The following is a 25,240-nucleotide window of genomic DNA, read 5'->3' as shown; positions in this document are numbered from 1 at the left end:
ATGACACCCTTTAAACCCCCGTGGGGATTTGGGGGAAGTAAAGGTCCCGAGTGTCCAATACTTGTTACAGCTGACTCATGAAGATCGGGTGGTTACCATGCGTGATCTTCCAGATTGTGTTTCATCGTCCGAGAAGTCGTAAATATTTGCGCATATGAACCTCTGGTCCGAGTCACCAGCTTTGATTATAATACAGGCGTAAAATATTTGACGCAAAAGACATTTTATCGCAATCACTCATACTTTCAAATCCCCCAAAAGAATTTCGTTATGATTAAAAAAAACCCTGACAAACCTTTTTTTGCGCATTGATATAAAAAATCTAAAACAGAACACAACAAACAAGTTATCACCTAGATGGAGACGCAAATAATGTATTGTAGTGTATCGTAAAAATGAACAGTTCACTTGAAAAGAACCACGCATTTAGATAAAGAATAATTTGCCTCTAAGGACAGCGTTTACACATCGCAAACATCGTTAAACTGTGTTTACATGTCGCTATCAATCAATACCGTACATATCAATGGGCTAATCTATTATGTTTGTACAGTAAAGCGGTGGCCCTGATTTTGTAGTCTTATTCCTGCAAATAACAAACGTTTATCAGTGAAATAATCGTTTGTGTCTCAATACGCTTTGTTTACGTCCATTTATTGATACAACGAACAGGCGATCCAGCTAAATACTCACTATCATTGTCGACTATCGTGGCGTTAACCGTGGCGAAGGCTGCAACGTTTGGTCCAGCTATGTCCAGAGTGAAGACCTCATCACCTTCAGGGTCCTGGAATGTAAGAAAGGGACGTGTGTAGTTATTGTTTATATTTCATCACAGAGGAGTGAGTGAGTGAGTGAGTTTAAGTTTAACGTCACATCGGCAATAATTCAGCCATATCGTGACGACCATCACAGAGGAGATGGACAGAATATCTACCATGCAGAAATGTGAATACTCAAACCTCTTGGCCACTGGCGTCTTGAAAACATCACATAGATAATGAAAACTATAATCTCAGAATGTTTTTTCAGGCGACAGTGTTTATCATAAAACAAATATACAAAAGCTCCCAAACCCTTTCAATATTCACAAGAAATCTCTGCTAAAAGCAGAGTCCATTTTACGATTCTGACTATAAAATGACCATGTATTTATTAATCACTTTCAAATAGTGATGATACCAGTGTCCACGAAAAATGGTTATAAAAATGTATTTAAACCCAAAGCTTTTTTCAGTCAGGTTTCAAAGAATTCCCTTGACTTACATTGTACACTCGTATACTAAACCGTAGGTTCACCTTGGACCCTGGCTTTTAAAATAGAAATGTGTAATCTGTCACACACACCTCAACATCCAAGTGGAACGAATTTAATCTACCCCCTTATACAACACATACGATACAGTATACAATACTCCGAACAACTCACTCCCTCACTTAAACATACGTTACGTTGATAACAAGTGCATCCCCGAATACAGCTCTCACTGGCCCGTCATGTTGGGGGATTTGACGGACACTCGTGACTACACAATTGGTGACCGGTTTCACAAAGTGATCATAGCGCTACGACTGCACATGACAGTCGTAATGCTAAGATGTCGTTTCGAAGCGGGGCCATTTGGTGGCGTTGTTTTCGTCTAAGAGTCCTGGGCCCGGTTGCACAAAGCGATCTTAGCGCTAAGACTATAGTAAGCCTATGTTAAAGTATGGGTGTTACGATCATCTTAGCGCTAAAATCGCTTTGTGCAAGTGGGCCATGGTGTAGTTCACTACTACGTCAGTAGCAGGACTCTGCAGTATGTGAATACTGGTTCCAACCAGATACAAGAATCCCGTACTCACTGCATCATCTGTGATGTCAATGTTAAAGGTGGCAGTGAGGGAACCGATGGGGAAGGTGACGTCATAATTGGACAGGTGCGTGAAATCAGCAGCAGTCGTCGTCTCATCAGTGGTAGTCACATGGACCGTTAGTGCATCAACAGCCAGCGTCCGTTGTAACGTGACCTCCAGACTGGTGGACTCATACGATGCAGGGAACGACGTCAGCGTTACAGTCTCGTCTTTTTAATGAAAACACATCGATAACTGAGTAAATTCTTCAGTCAAAGAGGATGTACACTGATTTATCATTTTACGACATTGGCTTTGGTACGTTGCTGTTTATGATAGGTGACAATGACGATGTTTATCATGGCAGTGATCCCTTATCACAACGCAAAGTGGCAATTATTGGGAATTAACATACGTACAAGAGAAACCATTTTATAGTAAAATATGTTTTGTTGGTTTGTGCAAATTTCCAGCTAATATGACGGCGGTCTGTAAATAATCGAGTCTGGACCAGATGATCCAGTGATTGACAGCATGAGCATCGATCCACGCAATTGGGATACGAGCCTGACCACCCGATCCCGTTAGTCGCCTTTTACGACAAGCATATAGTTGCCTTTTACGGCAAGCATGGGTTGCTGAAGACCTATTCTACCCCGGATCTTCACGGGTCAGACCACTTGTTGAATGGTGGTTCGACCTGCTTGGATCAAATGCTCACAATGCAAAAATGGTAGCGGTCCTTACCATCATCATCGACAATATTAATGGTCGTTGACGGATCTTCTCGAAGCTGCACCGGTGAAGTTATAGCTATGGTGAAGCTTTCCTGGGGTTCGTATACCTTAAAAGAAGCATACGGATTTAGGCTACCAGTGAACAGTCATGTATCCCCTTTTGGATAGAATCGGTTAGTCTTGCATGTTATTTCGGCTTGTAGGAGGTCATAGTAAAATACGACTCACCTGATCGTTCACGATATCAACCGAAATGGTTTTCTCTCCCTCGCCAACTGCAAAGGTTATTGTCCCCGACCCCGACGTGAAGTCAGTGTCAGTTTCCGCAGATCCACCTGTGGTGGAGTAGTTAATAGACAGAGCTTCCCACGTAGTAGGTCTTGTCAAGGTCAAGGTCGCCGTGCCGTCCCCTTCAGCTACAGTCAGTGGTGTGGTCTGAATCACTGGCTCTGAAACCAGAAACCAAACAGTTTATCCAAGGGCGATACAACTCTCCACGGAATGAATTTGCGGAATCTTTTGCATAGCGGTAAACTGAGGATAAGGTAGGCATAATATATGCAATATCGTACAGAAAAAAACAACATCGGTATACTTAGTTAATTCAGCGTGTAAGTGTTTGTCTGTGTATGTGTGCGATTGTGGTTGTGCCATTGTGTGTGTGTGTGTGTGTGTGTGTGTGTGTGTGTGTGTGTGTGTGTGTGTGTGTGTGTGTGTGTGTGTGTGTGTGTGTTCCAGTCATCTTATGCATGACAGGATCCCATGATAGTAGGTTCGAGGTCCACATACGCCCATATTATAATTCTTGACTTGTCAACCCGATCTCGTGTTCTGAAGTGATACAGGTTTTACCATTGATACAGGTTTTACCATTTTGTTGAAACCCATGACCACACGTTTGGTGCTGACAAACCCCAAACCAAAAGGTCGAATCTGGAATCGAATCCACGAGCATAAGTGGACTCATACGATGCAGTGAACGACGTCAGCGTTACAGTCTCGTCTTTTTAATGAAAACACATCGATAACTGAGTAAATTCTTCAGTCAAAGAGGATGTACACTGATTTATCATTTTACGACATTGGCTTTGGTACGTTGCTGTTTATGATAGGTGACAATGACGATGTTTATCATGGCAGTGATCCCTTATCACAACGCATACAGGTTTTACCATTGATACAGGTTTTACCATTTTGTTGAAACCCATGACCACACGTTTGGTGCTGACAAACCCCAAACCAAAAGGTCGAATCTGGAATCGAATCCACGAGCATAAGTTTTTGCCACGCAATTAACGTAACTCTAAGCGAATTGCGGCACATTGGACAACGGAATCCTTGCCGATTTGAGCACAGCATGGTGTCATGAGCTCATGATATAAAGTCAGTATCATGCGTCTGTAACGATGAAGCATTTACATGCAATTCCCACCCAGGTTGTGTACCGGGCCTTCGTATGGTACACATATATTAGTAGACGTGTCATTACATGTTTATATGTCATTATTTTTCAATCACAAAATGTCTTCCCACGATTTTCTTAGGAAAGCCGCTTTAAATATTGTTCAATACGACATAGCATCAACAAGCAACAGATCACTTCCGTATTCTCCACCTAAATAGCTTTACTGCCATTCCACTGTAAGGGTTACGTACTGTCATTGTCATCGATGAAGATAGTGACCGCAACACTTGATTTGAGTGACGGAGAACTGGCAGTGACCGTGAATGATTCTCTTGGTTCATACTCCTGAAAGAAAGGAATCAGACATACCACATGGCTGACAAAAAACCCTCTTTCTTTTTCAGCTTTGCACTTGCAACTTCTTATCTCCATCGCCTCAGAAACTTTGGGGCAAAGACTTGTTCATATTCTAATATCATAGAAATCTCTTCCCCAAAACTCACTTTTTTCGGCACTTAAGTTTATCTCTATATTTAGTGTCCAAAACATACTTGTATTGAATATTATATCTAATAGTATAATTCTCATTACTATGAATGCATCTGATAGCTTTTACAATAAATATTACAGGTTTTGTTAATATGTATCTTAAAATATGCAGATCCCGTGGACCACCAAACTCGAACTACTGATTACTCGATGGCTTTACTACATAGCTCCAACCTTTGTTTCTCGTTCAACCTGCTACAGTCTTGTGGCAATCTACTACTTTTCATGCTAAAGATTTATTTGCCTTTGCATGTGTTTGTGACGGGTGCAACCGGTGGGACTGGGAATGCTAACCTTTTCGCGAACACCTGGTATCTTCACTATTTGATCATGATTTATGAAGACATGCTCATGATATAGGCGGAATTGTACAACTCGACTCTGCTTTTAGCAGAATTCTTGTGGCTATGGAAAAGGTTTTGTCGCTTTCATTCAATATCAGACCAAGGTGAGGTTCGCATAAAGTTCATACATGGAGTGGACCGCCTCCGTGGTCTAATGGTAGAAGGTCCGGGGTTCGATCCCAAGCCACGTCATACCAAAAGACGTTAAAAGATGGTACTTGTTGTTACCCTGTCTGGCGCTCGGCATTAAGGGGCTAAAACAAGGACTGCTCGGCTCGGAGTCAGTATACTGTGTCTGAGTGTGATATTCATGTTAAACTGCGGCATGGTATCTCAGTGTGCTAGCACTATAAATCGGCATCATTCCGGACTAGTACAAGCAGCCGCATACACATACGGCATATAAGTGCAATATCTTGGATGCGACGTTAAACCCCATTTTACCTCACCTCAAGATATCTGATATCATCACCATTTAATAGAGATTCGTAAAATGAACTCTGCTTTGAGCAAAGATTTCTGATGATTATGGGAAGGATTTTGTCGTTTTTAATAGTGTCAAGTTGTCGTATCATGAGCAGACTGTGTGAAGCGCACAACAAATATAGGTAGACAGTGTGTTTGGTAAGAAAGCACAGTGGATCGATAGCGACTGAAACGCTCCACAAATATCTGTAAGCATATTATGTATAGGAAACACTGCAACGAAAGTTGCATCACTTACTTTTCATATCTGAAATTTGTGAACATATGAGACTCTTCATCCACCAACATCTCTCTGATGCCCACCTCACATACTGTAAATCGTGAAATTAATGCGTCTCCAAAAGAATGCGACCGCTGGTCCCTAGCCAAAAATGCGACTCAATATTAATGCGACACCCTCTCCTCTCAAGCATCAGTGGATTTATATCGAAAGAAAACGTCCTCTGTCAGGTTTACAGGAGAATCCTCACCTCAATCCAACCTTACATTTATCCAATCACACACCAAATAGCACCGCTTATTAGCGCTGAGTAGAGTACTTCCTTACCTTCTTTCTTTGCAATTGGATGTCGACGATGACCAATGATGCTACTGACTCAGCATGTTGCCCAAATATTGCAAACTTAAGGTCCAGAACACAAATATGGTACCCGTATCAAATACATCAACATCCTAAATGACCATTTCTTGCTTATAAGAAAGATAATTTATGGATGTCAACTTCTTATGAATTTATGGATGTCAAACTCCTCACGTATTCTTTGCAATCGGATGTCGACGAAGACCGATGATGCTACTGACTCAGCATGTTGCCAGGGTGACCAGAGTTCTGCCTGAATCCAGGATCTCCACTGATAATTCTTCTGGTTTGTACACACCAATATCCGTGGTGTTTGGGGCCACCAACGTTGTGACCGACTACAACAACGGCTCTTATTTCCTCATACCAAAGACGTATATACGTCTTTGCTCACACATTACATTGATGTATTTAAAGCTGGAAAGCTTATTATGGTGTAACCGACTACAACTAACGGTAGTATTTCCCCATACTTACGTTGATGGATTAAAGACGTTTTGAAAGCTTTTTCTGTTACATCACTGTGCCAGGAAGGCCTAAAGCCACGCTCCGCCCGGAGAGCGGAAGGTCCGGGGTTCGATCCCCGGCCGCGTCATACCAAAAGACGTTAAAAGATGGTACTTGTTGTTACCCTGTCTGGCGCTCGGCATTAAGGGGCTAAAACAAGGACTGGTCGGCTCGGAGTCAGTATACTGTGTCTGAGTGGGGTATTCATGTTAAACTGCGGCATGGTATCTCAGTGAGCTAGCACTATAAATCGGCATCAGTCCGGACTAGTACAAGCAGCCACACAAACACACACACGTACATGCACGTCGCTATATAAGTGCAATAATCTTGGACGCGACGTTAAACCCCATTTCACCTCACCTCACCTAAAGCCACGCATGTCGTAGGCGGATGCCATGATGTGAAACACACGGGAAACATATTCACTGCTGAGAATGAACTACTGCACAAGGAATTATAACGTGTAAGAAACTAGGCCACCCGTACCAGTGAGTGAGTGAGTATGGTTTTACGCCGCTTAGAAATATTCCAGAAATATCACGGCGGGGGACACAATAAATGGTCTTCACACATTGTACTCATGTAGGAATTTGAAAAGGGGTCTTCGTCATGGCGAGCGAACGCTTTAACCACTGGGCTACCCTACCGGACGCCATCATCGGCGGTAGGACCTAAGGCCCGAGAATAACATACTCACTTGATCATCGATAATGGTGAACTGAGCGGTAGCAGAAAACAAGTTGAAAGTCAGTGATGAGGCAGCTGTAGTGTAATCGAGAGCCATCACGGCGGTGCCATCGGCACTGTTGATGTCGATAGTCAGGTCACCAACCGGGCTGTCCCTGGTGAATGTCAGTGTCACAGTACCCCCTTCTACTGCAACGCCAGGATCTGCTACCGTCACGACATATGCTGAAACACATTGACGTGAACAAATGTTCATCACTGATAGGAACATTTGCAAAATTTGCATGGCAAAAGAAAGTATACACCTAAAAATTTGATTTGACCCAAAATTGAAAAGTTTAACGTTATCACAAATAGGTAGGCTGAAAATATTGCTACCTTAGGGCGAGAACACAAGTATGATACCCGTATCAAATACATCGCCATCGAATAACCATTTCTTGCTTAAGGAAGAGAATGTATGGTTGTAAACTTCTCTATTATGTGGAACACAACATTTCGGAGTAAATACTTACTCCTTCATCAGGTGATGTTGTGTTCCTCATCATAAGAAGTTGACATCCATAAATTATCTTCCTTGCGTGTGTCTCTTCTAAATGTCATTCATTTCTTGCTTGTTTCAATTTAAGCCAACAGCAAACATGATATGGGTGTATACTTTCTGTTTAAATCAGATATTTGTTTGTTTGTTGTTTAACGCCGCACACAGCAATATTCCAGCTGCATGACGGCGGTCTGTAAATATTCGTGTCTGGACCAGACAATCCAGTGATTGACAGCATGAGCATCGATCCACGCAATTGGGACGCGATGACATGCATCAACCAAGTCAACGAGCCTGACCACCCGATCTCGTTAGTCGTCTCTTACGACAAGCATAGTCACATTTAACGGTAAGCATGGGTATTAAGCAATTATGTAAGAACATAAAACCGATTGGTAAATTCGGTAATGTTCAATAATTATTGCGTTTGGAATGGCAGAGTCCGGGGTAACGAGGTTACACTCAGTTTACACTAATGCTATTTTGTACGTGGTATTAACCAGTACCAGTATCAGCCTGCCATTGTAATCATCATCTGTATGGAAACTGTATGAGAAAAAGTCCTCAGAGATAAAATGGGGATCGAATGAATATAATGTGTGGCCCTGTTGATTAACCATTGGTTTCTTTTGTCTAACCTTTATTAATTTCAGGTTGTTCGGAGAAAAATGAAAAAAACCACATTCAGTCACTCAAAATGGCTTATCTTTATCTTCATCATCCCATTCTTACAATCAAACATGTAAACATGTCATGCTAATAATTATTATTATTGTTTATTGTTTCTACAACCTACGGTCATCATTCTCAATAGTGATGCTGGTGCTGACATCGCCTGTCAGCAGGAAGTCAGATGTGAAGTCAATGCTGAAAGTCTTGTCTGGTTCAACCAACTGTTAGAAATAAAGACTTCAATGAAAAGGTGACACACAAAATGCAGTTTTATACGAGAGTAGCTCTAGGTTAAGATTCCACAAAAGCCAGACCGAAAATGCCCGCGTGCGTGCGTGCGTGCGTGCATGCGTGCATGCATGCGTGCGTGCATGCGTGTGTGTGTGTGTGTGTGTGTGTGAGAGAGAGAGAGAGAGAGAGAGAGAGAGAGAGAGAGAGAGATTGCAACCCCTCTAGATGGTATTGTATACAATTACTTCCAGCAATCCTTCTTGAAAGCTAACTGTATGATTGATTCGGAAGTCATGTTGTAAACGAATATCTGAAATTGATACGCACAATATATCTCATTTTTGCTTTAATTCGAAGTGAAAACAGTCTCTACGCGTAGGGCTGCATCAAGATACAAAACGTCATTCCCCATGCACGCTAACCGTGCTCGTGGGTTTTACCAAAGCAGTACACGTCTTGGACCGGCATCACTTCCGGCGTTACTCCCATATTACGCTGACACTCCGTGATGTAACTGAAATGCTGTTAAAAGTGGCGTTAACCAAACTCAAACACCACTCATTCACAATCATACATTTCATCATAAATCATTGGAGAAGGCGACAAGCTATTGGACGATGTATATGTTTCAAAATGAGTCATCTGACCAGTTTACTTCCAATTACTTTCTAGCCAAGCCCCATGATATGCATCTGCCATTACCGCCACAATAGACCTGCCACAATGTGACAACTAGTCTGTGATCTTTACCGCATCACTTGAAAAAATCCCATTTCACTCCTTCACAGTAGACAGCTCTTTCAAAACCCAGTTTGATTATGACCTTGACCTTATGATCCGGTTTGTTTGTCCTCATGTTCTTTCCTTTTCTATTCAAATATATACGAGTAAGTTCCTAAGGCATGTTCGCACCAGTATACACCTGTGTGCACCTATTAAGTAAATTTGGCAAGTTCCTATACATTCATCAATATCGTGTTGTTAGTGATCACATGTGCTGTTTCTGTCGTACAATAGGCTTACCTCATCATCGGGTAGGTTTATTACAAAAGAGTCGAGAGCGGACCGAGATCCAGCATCCCCCGAATCGTAGTTGATGGTAATGGAAGACGTCGCCACCGTGTAGTCTGTGTTCTCCGCCGCCGTGATCGCCCTAACCGTCATCGTCAAAGGGATTGGATTCGCACCTCCATTCGGTAAGGTGAACTGAACGCCAGTAAAAGTAATGGTGCTTCCTTCTTTTGTTTTTGTGGCTATGTTTAATGCAATACCAAGAGCTGGAAAATTAAAAAAGAATCTCATTATGTGTTAATTAAATAGAATTTGTAGCATCAACCGTGAGCGTGCACCATTGTTTCTGGATTCAGCGCACATTAAATATGTTCACGACAATGTTTATGCCAAAGTATAATAAAAAAGAGCTGTGTCTGATATAGCCACACCATCAAAGACAACTCGGATTTTCCTGATGGAAAGCCGCACTATTACGTTAACTAAATCGATACTGCCCTCTTAGAAGTGTAAGTGCCAGACGGAGAAAGTAACAGCTCAAAGTAAGGAATAAAAATGTGAATAACATTTTATTATGTGTCAAACCATTTTAATACCAAACGACTTTTTTGTCAACTACCTTTTTAATGCAAAAATCAGCTTGACGTATCAAGGTTAAAAAATCGACATCAGTATACTTTGATTGCTAATCAATGACTTTGCATATGTGTATTGTACTTTTTCGTAATTGTTTCCCAAATATCTATCTTCCACAAGACAATCGTAACTCCCACACTTGAACATTGACATACCGATAAGATCGCTTAGGAAGACGTGTCCCTGGATCACAGCATAACAATCAGCTATGTCGTTATCTATACTCACTACCAAAAGAAACCCGAACCACCGAATCATATAGTGAGGTATGTACGTCAAGAAGAGATATTTCCAATGTGTACCACGTAATGACAAAACTAACAATCAGTCAAGTGTTACCACGGTGTCTTAATTCATATCGCGATATTCTGCACGTGATTTCGAAACTTTACACGCTAATCCTGCTCGAAACAAATGGTGCATCTCGAGTCATGGATCTATGACGTTACATGTGATGCGTTCTTGAGCGTCGGTTCACACAACATAACAGTATGTTCGTTTGTGCATCGAACCAAAGTATTATCTCCTGAATATGAGTAAGTCTTTATATATTAACCAACATGTATTGTTTTCGCGTTTTTTGTCGGTAAGTATATATATGATACACACAACCGGTTAGAGTTTCTATTTATTAATATTACCCTGTCTGGCGCTCGGCATTAAAACAAGGACTGATCGGCTCGGAGTCAGTATACTGTGTCTGAGTTGGGTATTCATGTTAAACTGCGGCATGGTATCTCAGTGAGCTGGCACTATATATCGGCATCAGTCCGGACTAGTACAAGCAGCCACACACACACATACACGTGCATGCACGTCGCCATATCAGTGCAATAATCTTGGACGCGACGTTAAACCCAATTTCACCTCACCTCACCAATTCATTAATATGTATTGATAATTGGATGTTGTGTTGTTTATTTGGTGTTTAGGAATGTACGTCCACGCTATTTTAGGAACAAAACTGTAAGTAAAAATTGTTATGTGTGAAAATGTTACCTTTAACATAAATCATACTAACGGTCATTGTCTGTGATCATATATTGGACTGTTCTGATTGTTGTAGCGCTTGGTGGAGTGTTCAGGGTCATCTGAACTGTGATGTCCTCTTCAATTTCTGCTTCCTTGAAACAAAGTTAATTAACGCTTAGAACAAAAAGGCCGAGAAGTAACACAATGTAGTTAGTGGTTATGTATGTTGCCTACCAGATCATGGTAACAGTGTCGCTCCATTTAGCAAGTCGGCGAATAAATAACTACGATTAAATTCTGTCAAATTCTGGCGTGTTATAATCAAGATCTGTATAATCTAGTATGAGTGAGTGAGTTTAATTTTAGGCCGCTTTTAGCAATATTCTAGCAATATCACGTCGGGGGACACCAGAAATGAGCTTCACACATTGTACCCATGTCGGGAATAGAACCCGGGTCTTCGGCGTGACGAGCGAACGCTTTACAAACAAGGCTACCCGACCGCCCCTTATCTGGTATGATACATGAAACAGTAAGGAAATCAGCGTACTATCTTTGAGGAACTCTGGGTAGAAAGGTTTTTACCTAATATACATATTCCGTCAGTACCATATTGTGAAGGGTATATTTGTTAAACATAATTCTAATTCACTATATATTTCACTTCATTTGCATGAATATTATGCAATCGGCGAATATCGGCGAATTAGGAATAATACTTAAATGTATCCTCAATAAACGAATGTTCTTACATGATACTATGAATTCACTTATCACAATTACAGCGACGTACATCCATGCTTAGCTTCAGTCAACATTTCGGGTATTTCTAGTGAATATCTTTGAAATAGTTAAAATTAGATAAAATTTGATTGTAGTTGAACAACTAAACGATATTAACATATTCTAAACCTCACCTTCTTGATAAGTAAAACTAGGCCAGAAAAACGTCTATTCAGAAACATTCCAATCTATCCAGAATTATGTTATGTCCAAACAAAGCAAAATGCCATCTTCCAAAATTAGGTTTTCAGACTATACCAAAATATCCAAAATAAAATCATAAGCATATTTAGATCTGGAAATAACTCTGAAACAATAAATGATCTACTCTATAGCTTTATCCATTTAGCAGACATGGAAATTTCATTCTGTGTTCGTTCTACCTCGAAACAGCGCTTTTACCTCCAGTGTAAGATAGACAATGTGTCAGCGGTATAACTGGAAGAGATGATCTGACACTCACTTCATCATCAATCACATCAACTGTTACAACTGCAACACTTTTCCCAACAGCCATTTCCACAGTGGACGCAGACAGGGCATAGTCCGAGCCTGAAGTCGCAACACCAGAAGTGGCCACAGTCAACGTGACAGCCGTTCCCGAATCAGCCCGTGTTACTGTTATGTCAAATGTCGCTCCCTCAGCAACAGAGGTTCCCATGGAGAGCGCATAGACATCCACTGAAACAAAGTATTGTAAATCACAATTGCATATATATTTTTTTATTTGTGTCTTGAAGAAAAAACGAGTTAGGGATCACATTTCATTACAAACTAATAGTTTCATTTATCGTCCCCCGCCAGATAATTATTTTATGAATTTCCTAATAACAAACATGTTCCAATGATTTTATTTCGACCACCGACACTTCTGTAAACCAGACTTGTAAGACAAGTCAAGTTCATCATATTACTTACCTGCATCGCATGTCGGCCCCTTGTATCCTTGACGACATGCACACACATTGACGTTGCAAGTTCCTCCATTATTGCAAGTTGATGGGCAATCAGCTGTTGTGGTTGTAAAAAAATAAAATCGTGAGGATATGAGACAACATACATTTCTTTTTGTCAAACGTTATACATTTGAAAACATAATGTTTATCAAGAGATTCTATAAAATCTTCCTTCATTTACAGCTGTAATATAATGTATGTGATTGTGAAACACGAAAATGATAAAGAAATAAACTTGGTCCGTGATATACAGACATCTCAGCCCTCGTCGTTACCGTACAGGATTAGGATGAATGGTACGAAAGACAAATACCCTATACATTTGAGATAAAGAAAGAAAATACGTCGTGTAATGTCAACAAAAGAAATTTAAAAACAGTTCTACGTGGAAACGCCGAACCTTCTTGTAGAATCAAAATTGCCGTGGATGCATGAGTGCAGTCAAGCATGAGTCAATGATGGAGAGATCGAGCCATTAATCTAATCAACAACTGAGATCAGTAATACTTACCATATGACTCTAAAGGAAGTATGGAAAGCACAATCACAATCCAGACCCACATTCTTTCTGACCTGGGAGCAAAATACAAATAACAACGTTTACAAAATTCACGTTATTTTTTGGTCTGAAAGTACAATCTACACAATTTGCCTTTTTTAAAAGTTATACATTCCTAAAAGGTTATGTTAATTTCTTTGTTCTGAAAGTACAAAATATTTGCCTTTCAGCACATTTATGGCAAATCTACTAATGCCAGTACATTATGAGCACAATAAGAAGAAGGCCGGTTGCATGGGGAGAGTGGTGCCATGGCACAGACGACATATATTAAACGATATTGTTCGTTTTCAATCGTGGCGTAAACCCCAGCATGCTCTATTGTCAGCGGACTTTACACGGAGTTGTTGAATAGAGAAATGGTTTAACCAGCATCATTATGTTTCAACTCCTCACGAAGGAAATTCAATGGCGAATGAAAACGAGGTCATCTCAGTCCGTATTTGTTGGACAACACTGTCGGAAATTGAGTCATGAAAGATAACTACATCTGAATCATTTTACGCGCCTTTAAAGGTCAATGAACTATGTACTTTGCATACTGATAGAAGAAGCATACGCATGTATTGGTAAAACGTCAAACCGCTCAGAAGTACTTAAACTCATACAACACAGCTGTATTCAGCAGCATATGCCGTAATCTTCATTAGACTCATGTGACGTTTCCTCCAGAAGGGGAAATGTTTTTGAATGTTGAGAATGTTTGTTAGAACGATGACATGGGCATAATCACAGTATATTTGTTTCTGTTGTGGCGACATATTGCTCATTGTGACACAAGAGATACGACGTCATATGTTTTAAGTAAGGATAAGAATTTATGGATGAACAACTTCTTTATTACAATTAAGAGCGACGTTTCGGTGTAGGTTCTAACACCGTTATCAAGCAAGTGATTTACAGAGTGCAGTAAGCAAGTATATATACACTTCGGAGGCAATGTTTATACAGTAGGGTAGATATACTGGAGTAGCGAAGCCTGCTGTGTACACACAAGGGCAGTGATGATGACCATGGGTGAAGTCAGTGCCATGATACAAAGGATGAAGCCAGTAATGTAAACAACGGGATTATGGCTGATTGGGGTCTTTGATGAGTTGATGGTACGCCAGGGGTATGTAATAGCCTTGGTCACGGTTGATTGAGGGCTGAAGTCTTTTGATGTTGATGGCTTCTTGTAGTTTCCTGATCTTGAAGTCTTTGAGGTTGGTGGCGAGGGTTGTGACTCTCTCCCACTGGATGTTGTGGCTTGGGTTGTCACGGATATCCTTACTTAGTACTCCAACTTCTAAATGCCTATCAAAGAAGTCATATGTTTTGTCTCTGTGTTCCCTACTTTGTAACGCCTGAAACACGGTCCTTGGACGAGTTCTATCTTGTTTTCAGCCCACACTATCCTGACACCATCTTGGAGTAACAGCAGCAACTCTGCATTGTGTAATTGATACCGTTATGTTTATTTCCTCTAGTGACGTGGTAAGAACTGATATGTGACGAATAACAACGTCAGGTCCTGACAATCATTGAGGAAGACGTGGGCGGTCGGGTAGCCTAGTGGTTAAAGCGTTCGCTCGCCATGCAGAAGACCCGGGTTCGATTCCCGACAGGAGTACAATGTGTGAAGCCCATTTCTGGTGTCCCCCACCGTGATATTGCTGGAATATTGCTAAATGCGGCGTAAAACCATACTCAATCACTCACTGAGAAAGACGTGCTTTGTTTAATCAATATCAGTTTCTTCGTTGATGCAGTCGTCAATCAGTTGTGGTTGCTGTTATTTTACCTTTTAAATGCAGGATTGAATAATTCCATAACCCATATTTCGGAAAAAATAACGACTTATTGTAACGGTTAAAAAACTTATTTCCCTTTAGAACCAGACGACATACACGTGTCAGTGTGAATGCTTATGTCGGTTCACACACTGACATATTCATATCAGTCAGCAAACTTATTGTGTCAAATTATGAAATGGCAACTTCAAGTAAACCTAATATCTGTTTGCAAACTCGTATGTGTTAAACTATAGGCATTCTAAGTAAGCCGAATACGTGTCCACTTGCTGTAATCTGGAATTTGTATGAGACAACATTTTCTATTAGCCAGACATTTGCATCATCTTGAGAATTGCAGAATGAAGCATATCATGGATGAAATGGTGGCCCTCATTAGAAAACTTATTCTACACCAAATACACTAACCTGCATAGACCCGTGAAGATCCGGGATAGAATAGGCCTTCAGCAACCCATGCTTGTCGTAAAAGGCGTCTATGCTTGTCGTAAGAGGCGACTAACAGGATCGGCTGGTGAGACTCGCTGACTTGGTTGATGCATGTCATCGCGTCCCAATTTTGTGGATCGATGCTCACGTCATCAATCACTTTATTGTCTGGTCGGGACTGGATTATTTACAGACGGCCGTCATATAGCTGGAATATTGCTGAGTGCGGCGTTAAACAGCAAACAAACAAATCCAATGAAATCATTTATATCATTGAATGTCCTTTGACACTAATGTGATTGACAAGATTGAGGAAAAACATGGCAAATATGCGGACCTCGCTTTCGAAATGTCACGCTTGCATCACAAGTACCAAGTTATCCGACTCCCTATTGTTCTCGGTGCCTTAGGTTTGGTACCTACCAATCTGTTCACTAACATTCGGAGAGTACGAGGGTTTGCTTCCAGGAATACAGCCCTTCTATTATCTTCTGATAATAATAACAATAATAATAATGATGATGATAATAATAACAATAATAATATTTTTCAAGTAGTTTAGTCATACATATTTCAAATTGATAGAACGCAACAGGTATTCACATGAATTTATAACATTTTCTTTCTTAAAAACAAGTTCATGACGTGTTAAACATTTAATACTATCACTGTACCTTGATACACCTATTTGATTGTTTGTATAGACATTATTGATGAATGAGTGAGTGAGCGAGTGAGTGAGTGAGAATGTTTTTACGCCGCTTTTAGCAATATTCCAGCAAAATTACGGCGGGAAACACCAGAAATGGGCTTCACACATTGTACCCATGTCTGGAATCAAACCCGGGTCTTCGGCGTGACGAGCGAACGCTTCAACCACTAGGCTAGCTACCCGACCGCCCCTTATTGATGCATGAAAAACTGCATTTTTATATATACTTAATATTATATCTTATTTCATCATTGTTCATATAATACACATACACTTCTTTTGAGTGTTTGCATGTATGTGTGTGCATATCTATCTATATCTCTACGCGCGCGCGCGCGCACGCACGCACGCACGCACACACACACACACACACACACACACACTTACACACAAATATATATATAGAAGCATCACCTGGTCATGGTTCAGAACATGGAACTCGCGCGGCAGACTGTTTACAAACATGTGTTTACTTTTAATCGCATGGGGGCAAATGGAGACAATAAAATATGTTTAAAGCAAATGAGACTGGTCACGATTCCATGATTAGATCATGGACTCACTAACATTCTAGAAGCGTAACCTGGTCATGGCTCAGTACATAGAACTCAGTACTCAGCCTGATTACACACATGTGTTTACTTTTAATCGCTTGGGGGAAAATGTACAACAGTCACTTTACAAAGACGTTCTCTATTGCTTCTGACGCTGAACAAGGAGCTCCGTCTCATATACATTTCAGACCTGAACGAGAAGATTACAATAACACAAGGTGAGGCCAATTTGAAGAGCACATGAATGGAAATGTATGATCATACACAATACCAGACGCTACTGAGGCGTAAACCTCGCCTTAAATCTCTCTGCCTATTACCACAACTGAAAAGCAAATATGCCTATGACAACATTAAATCTGCCAGTCCATTAGATCAGGCAGATGCCATAAATTAACGAAAATACTCGTTATGTAAAGAGCTTCTTCTCGCTTCCTATGATGGGCGGCAATGGTCTCTTCATATACATGTAACTTAAGTGACTCGCTGTAACTTAATAGTTTGTAAGGGCGAAAATACACTCAATCAAAGTTAAACAAACGACATATGTGATTTTCGTGTCTCTTGGTATCAGATTCACTACTTTTACAGAAGAATTCACCTTCAGTTTCTATTCTCATGATGGCTGACATGGTGTCATGCGTGCTGTTGCACACGACATGGATTGTGAAATGCGAGTGCATATATTGCGATTATTCCACCGGCCTTGAGCATATTAAGAACTGTTTGTCATACTCATATATATTTTTAAATTGTTGGTGTGTAATTCGCCTCTGACTCTGTATTGTATACGTTCTAAACTGTTAATACTGTTATTGACGTTATGCAACATGTGAGACGAACAAACAACATTCTTCTCCTGATGATGTGGCTCACAAACTTCATGTTGGAGTTGCTAAGATAGGACATGCCCAATCCCCGTGGTGTCATATATATGTTTGACAGTTAACAATATTTAAGAGGGCATTACGTGTCGATCATTATTGTAGCTGTGTAAACAAAACTACTCTTGTCAAAACAAAGGTATGGGTATTTGCATTCTTGCATTAAACTATAATAGTGGTAAATGACATTGTATCCCATTTGTGACGTTAAAAAACAAACAAATAATAAAATGAACTGTAAATATAGTTAACCCTTAGACTTAATTTTAAGAGCTTCATGAAGTGATTACAACATTTCAACAGTTCTCTCTTCAACAATTGGAGTTTTATTGAGTATATTTGAAATTGCTAGTTGTGACATGTTTCTGTATATACCTCTATAATAATATTCTTTCTAAAGCCTATCTTGGTTTTACAAATGTGATGTGTATCAATTTATAAATTCTGTGCAGTTGTTGCTTTTTCAACCATCCCTTAAAGTCGTTATATCTGAGACGGGGTCAAACATATTTCCCCCTGTTATCCTGGATCCGATAGTTTTGTATATTCGTATAGAATATTATTGACTACTAATAGAGTTTGAGTGCAAGAACGGATTGCAGTGCACTTAGCGAGTCTGATGACTGCCTTTGCTTCCGGTTCCAGTATAAGTTTGAGTGCATGATGAACTGCCTCCAATTCAGCAGTGAATACTGACCATCAGGCAGGTGGACCGAATGTACTTGGGGTTTAGAACTATGGATATGGATCCCGTAACCATCAGAATCCTTGGATCTACCAGTGTATATATTGGCCCAGTTGTCCCAGGTAGTTTGAATTTAAGTGAAAGCTACTCATCGTAGTAGGGTTTGGTTTTCCCTCTAGTGACTTTTAGGCAAGAAGTAGATATCCCCGTTGGCACCAGTTCTCTCCGTCCTGCTGATCTGTTTCTGAATGCATATGAATAGGAATTTCTGCTCGAATTGGCAAAGGAAAACAAACAAAAAACTTAAGCTTCAGGAAAACCGATGACCTGATATCGTTCCATAACAATGAAATAGCCAATTCCCTTCCATTGATTTACCCACTAGAAGTAAAGGAGACCAGTGAGACCGCCTCATCTGTTTCATATTTAGATCTTTGCATAGTGATTCAGAGTGACAAAACTGTATGAGAAGAGGGATAACTTCAGCTTTCCAACAATCAACTGTTGAGCAATATTCCTGCAGTCCCAGCCCTTGTGTCTGTGTCCAGTTGTGTCTACAACTTTTGGGTACAATCGAGCATGATCTTTCTACCAAGATTTCAAAGAGCGTCATACGACACTTGCTCAGAAGTTGTTTTATCAAGGTTACAACATTTAAGGCCCCAGTTAAGCTTTTATAAAAGTTTTAGACATTTGGAGGCCATTTCCAAGTTTGACGCATCAGTGACAATAATGATTTCCGATGCAATTCGTACAACATGTTCCCGTGTTATTTCTGGTGAACAATTGACTTCGCATATGTTTGTGACGGTTGCCACCGGTGGGGCAGGATACGGCCGCCTTTTCGCGGAACACCTGGTTCCATCACTATTTGATACTGATTCATAAACACATGCTCATGATATTGTCGGAATCGTACAATAGACTCGTAGAATCTCGATTTCTAATGTATCCGAGCTAGGGCTTCATCTCGGGAGTACTTGTCTTGTCATAATTTGCTGTTCGTCTCCAGAACGATATAATTGCCTGCTCTCTTCTTAGTTTCAATGGGAACTTCTACTTGCAGTGCTTTGCATGACCGAAGGTTATGGCGCTCAAGACACTGCTTGATGCTGAGTGAAAAGCCTCACAACCATTTTTTTTATATGATCACCGATTTTAAGATGTCCAGCTGAAATCGCCCGAAATACCTTTTTGATATCCGTTTTCAAAATATTCTATGTTTGCTTCAATTAGAATTTCCTTGGTTTGCCCTTTATGGAGAGACTGGGTATCACAGCGCCTTTCCTCCTGCGTTTGAACAGAACACCCATAGTTTTCTTTTCACTTAAATAGGTGAACCTGCATTTATTGCACCATTGATCTACTCCTTCCAGGGTTGATTGAAGTTTGTCCCGGATTTGTCATATATCACTGTGATCTATCCATGTTGTTCAAGTAAGAAAGTAAGAAGTTTGTGTATGAGAGTTGTAAGATCAGTCATAATCCTCTCGTATTGTGTACATAACAGGCTTCTCCACTCCACTGTAACCACACCCCAATCTATTCAATTGTATAATCTCTACCTCACACTGTATAGACTTCTCATCCCTGCTCTGTGCATAACTTGATTGATAACGTTGTTAAAACCTACACTGAAACATCGCTCCTAGGGTGTTCATCAATATGTCTTTTCCTCACATAGTATTCTAGTGCCACTGAGCTTATATTGAGACTCGGGGGTGATTCTGTCAGTCGGAACATGTCGACCTGAAATCTAATGGTAATTAACATACCATTGCAGAAGCTGGGCAGGCAAAATCCCTGCTTCCTGCGCGACAAGTAGTCAAAGGGTTAAACGACGTTGTTACTACTGAAATACGGTCGTTCTCTATAAATGTATCAATGGATATCATAATTTAATGTGTGATCCCTGTTACTGTATGTTCAAGTCTCACCGTCGAGTGAGCCTTTTCAAACACAATATTTTTATGGTGAACATGAATCATGGGACCATTAACGACGCGTCCATAATACTGGTTTATCTACCGTCATCACCAGAGACTAACCTAACGCCCGACTTACTTCAATAAGGCCTACTTATGACTATCTGACTATAACACACACCTGTATGTGTAAATATACTTATGAATGATATTCGGTTCACCCGCTGTGAACAAATTGGGGAGTGGGGAAAGGGTTGGGGTTTTGGTGGGAGTTTCAGGGGATAACAATAGGGCGATAATGGGTTAATGGGATACATTCACAAGCATCACAGCGCGAAAAGCATCACACCCACAGTCAGTCAGATCACCAAAATGCAGCTTACTACGTGTATTGGAATCAGATCTTTCGGAGAATGAACGTTATTTATTTAACGCTTGTTTTAACTTTGACATTACAAAGTTAGGAAGATGTAGGTACAGTTATCATAAAGACCGCCCCGTGGTCTAGTGGTAGATCCCCGGCCGCGCCACACCAAAAGACGTTAAAAGATGGTACTTGTTACCCTGCCTGGCGCTCGGCATTAGGTGGGTAAAACAAGGACTGGCTGGCTCGGAGTATACTGTATCTGAGTGGGGTATTCATATTAAACTGCGGAATTGTATCTCAGTGGGCTAGCACTATAAAATCGGCATCAGTCCGGACTAGTACAAGCAGCCACAAACACACATGTGCATGGACGTCGCTATATAAGTGCAGTAATCTTGGACGCGACGCTAAACCCCATTTCACTTCACCTCACCTCAACAACATCATCAATCCCTTAGTGTTTAAATACAAAATAGTAGGCATAGTGGGGACACTATATCTAATGAAATAAATCCGAGGCAAATCTTCCCTCTTCCGTGGTGTGGGGTGTGTGCCAAATGCATATACACATCTGTTCAATAAATGTTTCAAAATATTTTAATGAGGTTGCTCATCTCTAGCTGATGCAATATTTGGAGTTCTCTTGTTCACTACTTCACGATGCATATGACTAAGTATTTGCAAGGGCGGATCCAACATTTTTTAAAAGGAGTGGTCCCAAATGACAAAATTCCCTTTCAGTCAATTTTACATCCTACAACATGCCTCATTTGGTTTTCAAAAGGGAGTCCGCTCTGGATTCACGAATGTGTTGTTAAACGAGTTATATACTCACCGCCAAAAAACCCACGCGAACTATTGAAACATGTTAACATATACAGGAGTATGTGCGTTGAGGAGAGATGTTTCCAATGTGTACTTCTTAATGTTAGAACTAACAATCAGTCAAGTCTTACAACAGTGTCCTTATACTTATCATGATAAGCTGCACGCGATTTTCAAACTTTACACACTAATCCTGCATAAGACAAATGGTGCATGGATCTATGACATCACATGTGATGCGGTCATGAGTGTCGGTTCACACATCATAACAGTATGTGCATCGAACCAATCTAATGTCTCTTGATATGATTAATTCTTCATATATTAGCCAACATGTATGGTATTCGTTTTTCTTTTGTCGGTAAGTATATGTCCGCAGTAGTAAATGGACTGTTTGATGTCACGCCCTGAGTGATGTCAGTATATTTCTATGACAGGTAACATGGGTCAGTAGAATGGGTGATATAACCTAAACCCTGGGAATCCCTTTTGTTGGGACGATCGGACGCTCAAGGCAATTTGAGTGGCATACTTCTCGAAACAGGGTAAATATTTGAACACGTCATGCTGTTTAATGTCTCTTGAGAACTTTATTATATCTTCTTGCTCTGGTCTGGCGTGTTATGGTTGCATACGTGGCTAGGCAATGAAAGCTATATCAACGTAATATGCTCTATTTATTTGCTATATAACATATTGTCAAAATATCTCAAGGCTCAACTTCTCAATAAGAAACACTTATTCCACATTTACACTAGCGAGTTAAAATTTGTCATGTGTCGAATTTACATGTAGTCATTTTCTCAGTACTGTCTTCTGTACGGAAACGTAGCGGGGCCACGGTGAATTGTTTTGTCTAAGTATCTCCTACGTAGGACTTAGTATCTTCTACGTAGGACTTAGTAAGTCCTACGTGTCTCCTACGTAGGACTTACTATCTCCTACATAGGACTTAGTATCTCCTACGTAGGACTTATTATCTCCTACGTAGGACTTAGTATGGCCTAGAATTACCATCTCCTACGTAGGACTTATGATCTCCTACGTAGGACTAAGTACCTCCTACGTAGGACTTAATATCTCCTACGTAGAACATACTATCTCCTACGTAGGACTTATTATCTCCTACGTAGGACTAAGTACCTCCTACGTAGGACTTAATATCTCCTACGTAGGACATACTATCTCCTACGTAGGGCTTAGTATGGCCTAAAATTACCATCTCCTACGTAGGACTTAATATCTCCTACGTAGGACATACTATCTCCTACGTAGGACTTAATATCTCCTACGTAAGACTTAGTATGGCCTAAAATTACTATCTTCTACGTAGGACTTACTATCTCTTACGTACGACTTATTATGGCCTAGAATCACTATCTCCTACGTAGGACTTACTATCTCTTACGTAGGAGATACTAAGTCCTACGTAGGAGACAGTAAGTCACACGTAGGAGATACTAAATCCTACGTGGGAGATACTAAGTCCTACGTAGGAGATACTAAGTTCTACGTAGAAGATACTAGGTCCTACGTAAGAGATTATAAGTCCTACGTAGGAGATACTTAGACAAAAGAAATTTCATCGTGGCCCTACTTTGCTTCCGTACTTCTGCAAACATAAAAGTGGACTCTACTTATTTGTGCTGTGACACTATCTTTCTTATTTAGTTTTAACTGATACCCGGTATGCTGCTTTGCTTATCCGATGTTATGTGACTTTGCAGCTTCGCTGTAACCTTTGGGTGACTGTATAACATAAACACTCACAGACTGGCTAAAAGTCAAAGGACTGGAATTGGATCTGGACTTTTTTTTATTACATAAGGCTACATAGAAATATTTAATAATATACATCCAAAGACACACTAAATTGACGCTTCATTAAAGAATCAGATATAAAAATACTCACTTTTATCAGTGATTGGTTGCTTGGTTAAAAACTACCATGTAACACCTCCTGTGTCATACACTACAGAACACCGTCTGAGATCCTCAAGTCAGCGCTAGGTCACAGGCGTTTAATGTTATATATATATTTTATCGCTCAGAATCTCGATCATCTATGGTAAATTCTATTTTCTACACCAATGATGTCCAGGTCAAGTACTCTGTATAAAGGGGAATCTAACTGTTTTTGTACTGAGGGGTTGCGGTGTACGGTCCTGTAGAGATGGGGGTCACTCGGCCATGATGACACGTGGGGCCGGGCATGGCCTTATGAGTACAATCGATTCACGAATACATAAACCTCACATGTTCAACAAACGACGAAATAATAATCACTTCTTTTTTTTCAAAAGTCAGTAGTTTTTGTATTCAAGAGACTCTATGGAATTAAAGCTCATAAGAAACCTAATTGTTTCATTAAAATCAAATTCTAACGATATTGTGTTAAAATATTATATATGAACGGAAAAATGTAAAACATTTATTTCGAAACAATTAATGCAACGGAACTATCGCAGACGTTTTAAAATTTAAATACACGTAGAATGTTACAAACCAGTGAAAATAAATAAGGTGCCATTAATAAGAAATTTAAAATATCAAAATACTGATGTGTCATACAGGTAAAAGTTGACAGTCTTTACAGTTTTTCCCCATAAAAAGCAAAAGCTATAAAAAGTTCGGACACAGTCCTAGCTTGGTACACATTAACCCTTAGCTCAATGCACCATTCCTTATGCAAATTTCCAAACAAAGGTTCAGCAGGAATGTACATGCTTAACTTACCACCATCTACAGTGTAATTAATTTCCCAATACTCTTCAACATTTATGTTTTAACCGTCTCTGCAAACGCGTGGAATTTGTGTATATCGTTTTTGTGTAAGTCGACAATAATTAGATAATCCAGTCTCTTAAAATTAGAAACAATTAGTTTTAATAATTACTGTATTCAAATAACATGCAAGAATGATATAAAACATCGCCCAACCAAGGGTTCAGAATGACCAGGAACACAAGCGCCAACTGTTTGGGCATATCCTGCGGGGACTCACGACGTCCGTTCAAAACAACACCTGTCGTAGGAGGCCACGGGATCGGGTGGTCAGGATCGCTGACGTTGATGCATGCCATCGTATCCCAATTGAGTAGATCGATGCTCATAATGTCAATGACTGCATTGTCTGGTCCAGAAACAATTATTTACAGACCACCATCATATACCTGGAATATTACTGAGTACGGCGTTAAACAACAAACAAACAAACCAACACCTACCTTCGAACGTCCACAACAGGACAGATGTGATTAATTGCGAGAGTTGTAGGCCAATGTGGACCGGCTAGGTCTCACTACACCGAGAGTACAGGGCGTTAGTACAAGGCGTCTTATTCAAAGTTTTATCATTATCCGCGACAGAATTCTGTCCACTACCTTTATAGTCAATACGTTTTCAAAGAAAAGAAAAAAAAATGGGGAAGGGTTGTATTTAGAAATTCAATGTTTAGTCAAACGTGAAATTGTTGAGCCCAGACAAACGGTAATGGGTTGAAAGGACTTTTGCATTACCAGTGAAAATTGAGACGATCTCCATGTGTCGTATCTCGATATTGTTGTGT

At 40.3% G+C, this 25,240-nt stretch overlaps 1 protein-coding gene across 1 annotated transcript in view; it reads right to left on the bottom strand.

The window, feature by feature from the left end:
• LOC139463967 (mucin-3A-like) overlaps positions 1-25,038 on the bottom strand; it is a 33,431-nt gene extending 8,393 nt beyond the window's left edge. The window contains exons 1-13 of the mRNA XM_071245437.1: positions 24,900-25,038; positions 13,451-13,512; positions 12,902-12,994; positions 12,447-12,664; positions 11,250-11,352; positions 9,605-9,858; positions 8,475-8,571; positions 7,145-7,359; positions 4,230-4,323; positions 2,802-3,022; positions 2,584-2,680; positions 1,846-2,066; positions 694-787 (exon numbers count right to left, since the gene is read on the bottom strand). Of these exons, the coding sequence (XP_071101538.1) occupies positions 694-787; positions 1,846-2,066; positions 2,584-2,680; positions 2,802-3,022; positions 4,230-4,323; positions 7,145-7,359; positions 8,475-8,571; positions 9,605-9,858; positions 11,250-11,352; positions 12,447-12,664; positions 12,902-12,994; positions 13,451-13,502 (1,759 nt within the window). The 5' untranslated portion in view covers positions 13,503-13,512; positions 24,900-25,038. The remainder of the gene's footprint in view (positions 1-693; positions 788-1,845; positions 2,067-2,583; positions 2,681-2,801; positions 3,023-4,229; positions 4,324-7,144; positions 7,360-8,474; positions 8,572-9,604; positions 9,859-11,249; positions 11,353-12,446; positions 12,665-12,901; positions 12,995-13,450; positions 13,513-24,899) is intronic.
• Between the last annotated feature and the right edge of the window lie 202 nt (positions 25,039-25,240).

Source organism: Haliotis cracherodii, unplaced genomic scaffold, assembly GCF_022045235.1.
Source record: "Haliotis cracherodii isolate W230 unplaced genomic scaffold, xgHalCrac1.p SCAF_16, whole genome shotgun sequence".
NCBI classification, from domain to species: Eukaryota; Metazoa; Mollusca; class Gastropoda; order Lepetellida; family Haliotidae; genus Haliotis; species Haliotis cracherodii.
Note: the sequence above shows the minus strand (reverse complement) of the source record. Positions and strands in the feature narration are given on the sequence as shown.